General features: G+C 48.3%; 1 protein-coding gene and 1 long non-coding RNA gene across 3 annotated transcripts in view; one reads left to right on the top strand and one right to left on the bottom strand.

Annotated features, from left to right (window-relative positions):
- Positions 1–8,545, bottom strand: part of FCGBP (Fc fragment of IgG binding protein) — a 63,800-nt gene extending 55,255 nt beyond the window's left edge. Inside the window, exons 1-2 of one of the 2 annotated variants that reach the window (XM_033226214.1) lie at positions 8,455–8,545; positions 8,043–8,099 (exon numbers count right to left, since the gene is read on the bottom strand). In XM_033226214.1, the coding sequence (XP_033082105.1) occupies positions 8,043–8,097 (55 nt within the window). In that variant the 5' untranslated portion in view covers positions 8,098–8,099; positions 8,455–8,545. Of the gene's footprint in view, positions 1–2,591; positions 2,756–8,042; positions 8,100–8,454 lie in introns of those variants that run through there. The other variant, XM_033226215.1, reaches the window with a different exon arrangement.
- LOC117092532 lies at positions 1,411–5,692 on the top strand. The gene is made up of 3 exons (XR_004440831.1): positions 1,411–1,781; positions 5,274–5,475; positions 5,507–5,692. It is a non-coding gene; the product is annotated as an uncharacterized LOC117092532 (long non-coding RNA).
- Positions 8,546–10,134: the final 1,589 nt, after the last annotated feature.

Below are 10,134 nucleotides of genomic sequence, written 5' to 3' on the forward strand. Positions count from 1 at the left end.
CACCCACGTTCCATTGGTATCTGATCTCCACGGGGATGCCTGCCTTGATCATTCACCCATGTTCCCTTGGTGGCAAGTCAATTGCGGGGACACCTGCTTTGGCTGCTCACCCACGTTGCAGCCCAGGGCTGCTCCCCACCCCTTTCTCCATGTCTCTACCTGTCTCTTTAAACTTGTCTCCTTCACTATGGGCAAACTTCCACCCTCCATTCCTTCTTCTTCTCCCTTAGCCTGTGTTCTCAAGAACTTAAAACCTCTTCAACTCTCGCCTGACCTAAAATCTAAGCATCTTATTTTCTTCTGCATCACCGTTTGGCCCCAATACAAACTCGACAATGGTTTTAAATGGCCAGAAAATGGCACTTTTGATTTCTCCATCCTACAAGATCTAGATAATTTTTGCCGAAAAATGGGCAAATGGTCTGAGGTGCCTGACGTCCAGGCATTCTTTTACACATTGGTCCCTCCCTAGTCTCTGCTCCCAATGCAACTCGTCCCAAATCTTTCTTCTTTCTTCTTTCTCTCCTGTCTGTTCCTTCAGTCTCCACCCCAAGCTCCGAGTCCTATGAATCCTTCTTTTCTACAGACTCATCAGACCTCTCCCCTTCTCCCCAGGCTGCTCCTTGCCAGGTGGAGCCAGCTCCCAATTCTTCCTCAGCCTCTGCTCTGCCACCCTATAATCTTTCTGTCACCTCCCCTCCTCACACCCGGTCTGGTTTACAGTTTTGTTCAGCGACTAGCCCTCCTCCACCTACCCACCTCTTAGAGAGGTGGCTGGAGCTGAAGGCATAGTCAGGGTACAGGGCCTTTTTCTCTATCAGACCTTTCCCAAATCAGCTAGTGTTTAGACTCTTTCTCATCAGACCCCACTAAATATATACAGGAATTCCGATATCTAACTCTGCCCTACAGTTTAACCTGGAGTGACTTAAATGTCATCCTAAATTCTACCCTCTCCCCAGATGAATCGGAAAGAGCTTTTTCTCTAGCCCAGTCTCATGCTGACAACTGCCAGCTTTATGAGCCAGACCTCTAGGAAGGCATTAGAGCAGTTCCCCGAGGAGATCCCCAGTGGAACTATCAGGCCAATTCCCCAGGTATAGCAAGGCGAGATAACATGGTTTCCCGCCTAGTCGAAGGGCTTAAAAAGGCAGCTTACAAAGCTGTTAATTATGACAAACTTAAAGAAACTACACAAGGTAAAGAACCCAGCCCAATTCACGGCCCGCTTAGCAACAACCCTTAGACACTTTACCGCCCTAGACCCAGAGAGGCCAGAAGGCTGCCTTCTTCTTAATATGCATTTTATCACCCAGTCAGCTCCTGACATAAGAAAAAGCTCCAAAAATTAGATTCTGGCCCTCAAACCCCACAACAGAACTTAATTAACCTCACCTTCAAGGTGTACAATAGTAGAGAAGAGTTGCAATTACTTGCCTCTGCTGTGAGAGAAACCCCAGCCATATCTCCAGCACACAAAAACTTCAAAACACCTAAGCCACAGCGGTCAGGCATTCCTTCAGGACCTCCACCCCCAGGATCTTGCTTCAAGTGCTGGAAATCTGGCCACTGGGCCAAGGAATGTCTGCAGCCCGGGATTCCTCCTAAGCCGTGTCCCATCTGTGCGGGATCCCATTGGAAACTGGACTGTCCAGCTGGCCCAAGGCTCTGACTGACTCCTCAGATCTTCTTGGCTTAGCAGCTGAAGACTGACACTGCCCGATTGCCTCGGAAGCCTACAGGATCATCACAGATGCTTTCGGTACCTCTTACAGTGGAGGGTAAGTCTGTCCCCTTCTTAATTAATACAGAGGCTACCCACTCCACATTACCTTCTTTTCAAGGGCCTGTTTCCCTTGCCTCCATAACTGTTGTGGGTATTGACAACACAGGCTTCTAAACCTCTTAAAACTCCCCACTCTGGTGCCAACTTGGACAATGTTCTTTTATTCAGTCCTTTTTAGTTATCCCCACCTGCCCAGTTGCCTTATTAGGTTGAGATATTTTAACTAAATTATCTGCCTCTCTGACTATTCCTGGGCTACAGCCACACCTCATTGCCACCTTTTGCCCCAGTTCAAAGCCTCCTTCACATCCTCTCCTTGTATCTCCCCACCTTAATCCACAAGTATAGGACACCTCTACTCCCTCCTTGGTGACAAATGATGCACCCCTTACCATCCCATTAAAACCTAATCACCCTTACCCCGCTCAATGCCAATATCCCATCCCACAGCACACTTTAGAAGGATTAAAGCCTGTTATCACTTGCCTGTTACAGCATTGCCTTTTAAAGCCTATAAACTCTCCTTATAATTCCCCCATTTTACCTGTCCCAAAACCGGACAAGCCTTACAGGTTAGTTCAGGATCTGCGCCTTATCAACCAAATTGTCTAGCCTATCCATCCCATGGTGCCAAAGTCAATATACTCTCCTATCCTCGATAGCTCCCTCCGCAACCCCTCCATAACCCATTATTCTGTTCTGGATCTCAAACATGCTTTCTTTACTATTCCTTGTACCCTTCATCCCAGCCTCTCTTCGCTTTCACTTAGGCTGACCCTGACACCCATCAGGTTCAGCAAATTACCTGGGCTGTACTGCCGCAAGGCTTCACAGACAGCTCCCATTACTTCAGTCAAGCCCAAATTTCTTCCTCATGTGTTACCTATCTCAGTATAATTCTTTATGAAAACACGTACTCTCCCTGCTGATCATGAACGGCTAATCTCCCAAACCCAAACCCCTTCTACCAAACAACAACTCCTTTCCTTCCTAGGCATGGTTAGGTACTTCCGCCTTTGGATACCTAGTTTTGCAATCCTAACGAAACCATTATATAAACTCACAAAAGGAAACCTAGCTGACCACATAGATCCTAAATCCTTTCCCCACTCCTCTTTCTGTTCCTTGAAGACAGCTTTAGAGACTGCCCCAACACTAGCTCTCCCTGACTCATCCCAACCCTTTTCATTACACACAGCTGAAGTGCAGGGCTGTGCAGTCGGAATTCTTACACAAGGACCGGGACCACGCCCTGTAGCCTTTTTGTCCAAACGACTTGACCTTACTGTTTTAGGCTGGCCATAATGTCTCCGTGCAGTGGCTGCCGCCGCCCTAATAGTTTTAGAGGCCCTCAAAATCACAAACTATGCTCAACTCATTCTCTACAGCTCTCATAATTCCCAAAATCTATTTTCTTCCTCACACTTGACGCATATACTTTCTGCTCCCCGGCTCCTTCAGCTATACTCACTCTTTGTTGAGTCTCCCACAATTACCATTGTTCCTGGCCCAGACTTCAATCCGGCCTCCCACATTATTCCGGATACCACACCTGATCCCCATGACTGTATCTCTCTGATCCACCTGACATTCACTCCATTTCCCCATCGTTCCTTCTTTCCTGTTCCTCACCCTGACCACACTTGGTTTATTGATGGCAGTTCCACCAGGCCTAATTGCCACTCACCAGCAAAGGTAGGCTATGCTATAGTATCTTCTACATCTATCATTGAGGCTACTGCTCTGCCACCCTCCACTACCTCTCAGCAAGCCGAACTCATTGCCTTAATTCCGGCCCTCACTCTTGTAAAGGGACTATGAGTCAATATTTATACTGACCCCATATCCTGCACCACCATGCTGTTTCATGAGCTGAAAGCTTTCCTCACTACACAAGGGTCCTCCATCATTAATCCCTCTTTAATAAAAACTCTTCTCAAGGCCGCTTTACTTCCAAAGGAAGCTGGAGTCATTCACTGCAAGGGCCATCAAAAGGCATCAGATCCTGTCACTCAGGAAAACGCTTATGCTGATAAGGTAGCTAAAGAAGCAGCTAGCTTTCCAACTTCTGTCCCTCATGGCCAGTTTTTCTCCTCCTCATCTCATCACTCCCACCTACTCCCCGACTGAAACTTCCACCTATCAATCTCTTCCCACACAAGGCAAATAGTTCTTAGACCAAGGAAAATATCTCCTTCCAGCCTCTCAGGCCCATTCTATTCTATTGTCATCTCATAACCTCTTCTATGTAGGTTACAAGCTGCTAGCCCGCCTCTTAGATCCTCTCATTTCCTTTCCATTGTGGAAATCTATCCTTAAGGAAATCACTTCTCAGTGTTCCATTTGCTATTCTACTACTCCTCAGGGACTGTTCAGGCCCCCTCCCTTCCCTACACATCAAGCTCAGGGACTTGACCCTGCCCAGGACTGGCAAATTGACTTTACTCACATGCCACTTTAGTCAGGAAACTAAAATACCTCTTGATCTAGGTAGATACTTTCACTGGATGGGTAGAGGTCTTTCCTACCCAGTCTGAGAAGGCCATTGTGATCATTTCTTCCCTTCTGTCAGACATAATTCCTCAGTTTGGCCTTCCCACCTCTATACAGTCCGATAACAGACCGGCCTTTACTAGTCAAATCACCCAAGCAGTTTCTCATGCTCTTGGTATTCAGTGGCTCCTGGTTTTACCTCAAACTGCCACCCTTAAGTCTCTCTTTAACTGGATAGAAGATCTTCAGTACACTCCAATACTTTCACCCTGATGAAGTCCTATTCTTTACTTTTATATTTACTCTTATTCTCGTTCCCATTCTTATGCTACCCTCTACCTCTCCCCAGCTATCTCCAACATACTATCAATCTCACTCTGTCCTAGCCGTCTCTAATCCTTCTTTAACAAACAATCACTAGCTTTGCATTTCTCTTTCCTCCAAATTCGAGGAGGCCCTGACTTACTCATTGCTAAAAAACAAAAGCCGGGGGGACTCTGTATATTTTTAAATGAAGAATGTTGTTTTTACCTAAATCAATCTGGCCTGGTATATGACAACATTAAAAAACTCAAGGATAGAGCCCAAAAACTCGCCAACCAAGCAAACAATAGCGTTGAATCCCCTTGGACACTCTCTAATTGGACATCCTGGGTCCTCCCAATTCTTAGTCCTTTAATACCTGTTTTTCTCCTTCTTTTATTTGGACCTTGTATCTTTCATTTAGTTTCTCAATTCATACAAAACCGCATCCAGGCCATCACCAATAATTCTATATGACAAATGCTCCTTCTAACAATCCCACAATATCATCCCTTACCCCAAAATCTTTCTTCAGTTGAATCTCTCCCACTGTAGGTTCCCACGCTGCCCCTAATCCTGCTTGAAACAGCCCTGAGAAACATCAGCCATTATCTCTCCATACCGCCCCCAAAAATTTTTGCTGCCACAACACTTTACCACTATTTTGTTTTATTTTTCTTATTAATGTAAGAAGACAGGAATGTCAGGACTCCGAGCCCAAGCTAAGCCATCATATCCCCAGTGACCTGCACGTGTACATCCAGATGGCCTGAAGCAATTGAAGATCCACAGAAGTGAAAATAGCTTAACTGATGACCTTCCACCGTGGTGATTTGTTTCTGCCCCACCCTAACTGATCAATGTACTTTGTAATCTCCCCCACCCTTAGGAAGGTTCTTTACAATCTCCCCCACCCTTAGGAAGTTTCTTTGTAATTCTCCCCACCCTTGAGAATGTACTTGGTGAGCTTCACCTCCTGCCCCCAAAACATTGCTCTTAACTTCACCGCCTATCCCAGAACCTATAAGAACCAATGATAATCCCACCACCCTTTGTTGACTCTCTTTTCGGACTCAGCCCACCTACACCCAGGTGAAATAAACAGCCCTGTTGCTCACAAAAAAAAAAAAGAAAAGAGAAATAGAGAGTGAAATGATGGTTACCAGAGGCTGGAAATGATAGTGGGGAGTGGGGGATAAGCAGATATGGTTAATGGAAACAAAAATACAGTTAAACAGTTAGATGAAATGGATAAAATCCAGTATTTGGTAGCGGAACAGGATGACTATTATTGACCATAATTTATGGTATATTTTAAAATAACTGAGAGTGGAATTGGAATGTTCCTAACACAAAGAAATGACAAATGCTTGAGGTGATGGATGCCCTAGTTACCCTGATTTTATCATTACACACTGTATGCCTGTATCAAAATATCACAGGTACTCCATAAATGCAGACAACTACTATGTACCCATAAAAATTAAAATTTTAAAAAATATATAAACTAGTAAAAAAAAAATAAAGTGGGCTGTTGAGACTAGATTTCACCTGTTATAATGGAAGAATGTGAGCTTTTTTAAATTGTAAGACCTTCCTGTTTTTCTTTTTTTTTTTCTTTTGAGACGGAGTCTCACTCTGTCACCCAGGCTGGAGTGCAGTGGCATGATCTCGGCTCTCCAGAACCTCTGCCTCTCAGGTTCGAGTGATTCTACTGCCTCAGCCTCCTGAGTACTGGGACTACAGGCATGTGCCACCATGCACAGCTAACTTTTATATTTTTTCTTTTTTTCCCCCTCTTTGAGATGGAGTCTCACTCTGTCACCCAGGCTGGAGTGCAGTGGCATGATCTTGGCTCACTGCAACCTCCGCCTCCTGGTTTCCATGCCTGGCTAATTTCTGTATTTTTAGTAAAGACATGGTTTCACCATGTTGGCCAGTCTGGTCTCAAATTCCTGACCTCAGGTGATCCAACTGCCTTGGTCTACCAGAGTGCTGGGATTACAGGCATGAGCCACCACGCCTGGCCGTTCTGTTTTTAAAGAGAAACTGGCTATCTGAATTTTCATGTGAAATCTCCAACCCACAATTGTTTTAAGCACTTTGGAGCTCAAAGTGAATGTACTCTGCTGCTGGTGTATGCGTGATTTTCATCTTTTTGCAAACTGGAGTGCAGTGGCTTAAACACAACACACTGCAGCCTCAACCTCCTGGGCTCAAGGGATCCTCCTATCTCAGCTTCCAGTATAGCTGGGACCACAGACACGCACTATGTGCCTGGCTCATTTTTTTTTATTTTTTCTAGAGGCAGGGTCTCACTTTGTTGCCCAAGCTGGTCTTGAACTCCTGGGCTCAGGTGATCCTCCTGCCTCAGCCTCCTGAAGTGTTGGGATTACAGGCGTGACCCACTGCACCCAACTGATTTTTGTCTTAATAGGACTTGTAGGGACCAGATGCGGTGGCTCTCGCCTGTAATCCCAGCACTTTGGAAGGCCAAGGTGGGTGGATCACTTGAGGTCAGGAGTTCATGACCAGACTGACCAACATGGTGAATTTCCATCTCTACTAAAAATACAAAATGAGCCGGACATGGTGGTGTGGGGCGCCTGTAATCCCAGCTACCAGGGAGGCTGAGGCAGGAGAATCACTTCAACCCAGGAGGTAGAGGTTGCAATTAGCTGAGATTGTACCCTCGCACTCCAGTCTAGGCAACAAGAGCGAAACTCCATCTCAAATAATAATAATAATAATGGGACTTGGGGGTTTGTGAAAAGGGGATAAAGAGAACAAGGGGATTATGGAAGGGTGGATGAATTGTCTCCTAGAAATAGATGATAGTGGGGGCTTCTGACCACCCCCAAGTAGGAAGAGCATCTCTGGAGCTGAGAAGAGAGAGAGAGAGAGGTCTAAGGAACCTTGAAGAGAGTGGCGGGGGGGACTATGTAATGACCACCTTCCATATAAAGGGGGCCTTGAAGGATATCCCAGGGGGCTAGGGGATCAGGGAAAATGGACATTTCAAAAGTAGCCTAGATGGATGCTGACTGGTGACTAGAGGGCCCTCATATCCCATCCTCCCCCCAGTACTTTGGCTAAAATTTTACTTCCGGACACATCCCTGGGAGAATTGGGGACAACAGCCTCCAAAAACAACTTTTGTGAAATTTTCCATCAACTCAGCAGAATGAAGTTCAAAGTCAAAACCTTAGTTGAGTTGCAGAAAACCAAGACAGTTTGTGCACACTTGAGTTTGGGGACTAAGGTTTTCACCAGTGCTCCCATCCAGAAAAGGGTGAGAATCGGTGAATTCTACCACATCCCTCTGCAGAGCCTAAGGGCCTCTCTCCTGTCTCAGCTAGCCTGGGGTGACATGTGGAGGAGGCACACATGGAAGGCGTGGACCCAGGCAGAGTTCCCCAGATTGGAACAAGGACATGGAGAGGGTCTTGGTCTGACTTACCCCACAGGAAGGTTGCTCCAGCCCAGAGTATCCACCAGCTCCACAGGGCACCCATGGCTGCAGTAGGAAAAGAGAAGGGATCATAGAAGGCTGAGTCACTGCCTCTGTTGGAGACTGTCCTCGGCAGAAGGGCCCACTCTCATGACAAGGGCCACCTGGGACCATGAAGGCTAAGGTGTGGAAAGAAGTCAGGCAGATTGGACCGGGGGTATGGATCCAAGGACCAGTGTGTGTATAGGGGAGGCTGGCTGTCCAGTGGGTCTGGAGATCGGGTGGGGAGGGCAGTAGCCAGGGACAGGGTGGGGAGTTGGCTGTCTTGTGGGTCTAGGGGTAGGATGAGGAGGCCTAAAGCCAGGAGCAAGAGTAGGGGACCTGCTGTTCCACTTCCAAAGGGGACCCCAGCCCTTCTCACCTGCAGGTTCCTGGAGCTGCAGGGCCTGCCCTGTGGCAGGGCTATATAGTGGAGTTTCTGGGCCGCTCAGGCCACACCCTGGGTCACGTGCCAGGCAGATGATGCCAACTTCCTGGAGGAGGCTGCCATCCTTAGGGCCAGATGAAATGGGAAACTGTGAAGGCCTGGGAAGGAGGGATGGTGATTCTGGATGCCTGGGTTCCAAGAAGGAAGGGAGGACGGCTCCTGGCCATTCCCTGGACGCCTTCTGGAAAGTTTGGTCCTGGAAGGGTGGGGTCTCTGAGGGAGACAGCTGGGGAGCAGGAAGCTGAGCACCTGGGTCCCTGGGTGGAGGTAGGGTGGGGTGGGGGTGTGGGCAGCGAGGGGGGAGGTGGCATGTGGTCATATCTGCTGGTTTAGTGGCTAGATTCCTTCCTTTGGCTCCTGCCAGGAACAACAATGAGGGACCCATATCCGGGTCCTGGTTCCTCCTCAGTCCCCACAGGCTGGGAAGTCCCTAGCCACCCACATCCTGCTTCCAGACACCACTAGGGGCAGGTGTCTGGGATGGGCAGGAGTCTGAGGCTATGGAGTGGGACACAAGACCTCCACCAAAGCCCAGTGGGGCCTTTGCGGTTTCTCATCTGCAAAACGGGAACACCAAAACCAGCCTCTCTGGGCATCTTTATGTCCCAGAGATGTAAAGACATTTTCAAAGACTGTAGAGCTGGGGGGCAGCCTCTTCTGGTGCGGGCGCAGGCCAGCATGCAGGTGGGCACTGGGGCTGAGGCGGTATGTGAAGAAGGGACAATGGCCTCTGTTTCCCGGTTCCACACAGACACCTGGATTCCACTTCTGATTCCAGACATCTGCCCCTGGAAATAGGATATAGGTGGCCAGAGACTCCCCAGCCTGTGGGGACCAAGGAAGAGCCAGGACCTGTTGGTTTGGGGGGGTATTTTTGTGTGTAGGGAGGGTTTGCTCTTAGCAGGGGCTAGCTGAACAGGTTTAGGGGACTCTGTGCCTCTCCATCACCCCAGAATTTGCCTGAGATGGGAGGTGGAGGTCTAGGTTGCACACAAGGAGCAGAAGAATGAGGTGAAAGTTGGGCTTTCTCATCTGGAGTCAGCTCCTCTGAGGAGCTGGCCTGACCCACGCCCTGCCTGCCTTCTCCCTGACCCAGGATCTCACTGTTTGCTAGGGGAGTCTCCCCTGGGACCAACAGCTGCAAAGCCTGGGTGCCCTCTTGGACCAACACCCTAGCAGCTGCTGCCTCTGGGGCTCCTCCTCCCTTATCACAGGATCCTGGGCCTCTGGGAGGCCAGAGTGGGTGCGGGGGCTTCTCTCTCCCTGGAGCTCCGACCAATCCCCACGCCCACCCAAGGCACATTCCTGGAGGGAAAGATAAAGGCTCAGAGTTGACTGGGATATACAGTCAACCAGGAAAATGAAGTGAGTAAATAGAAGACTAAAAGCCAGAGATAACAAGAAACAAGCAGGGGCAGGGGACCCACAGGAAATGGAAGCTTTGGGAAAAGGATGCCGGGGTCCCTGAGGGGTCTAAAAGTTGGTGGAAGGGGCTGTTGGGTCCCTGAAAGAGATAAGGACTGGGAGGAGGAGATGTCAGGATTCCTAGGAGGAAACAGCAATTGCAAACCAAGATGTGAACATTCCCTGTGTGAGGTCAGGCAGAGTGGCTCA

Source organism: Trachypithecus francoisi, unplaced genomic scaffold (assembly GCF_009764315.1).
Source record: "Trachypithecus francoisi isolate TF-2019V2 unplaced genomic scaffold, Tfra_2.0 Lachesis_group12, whole genome shotgun sequence".
Lineage (NCBI taxonomy): Eukaryota > Metazoa > Chordata > Mammalia > Primates > Cercopithecidae > Trachypithecus > Trachypithecus francoisi.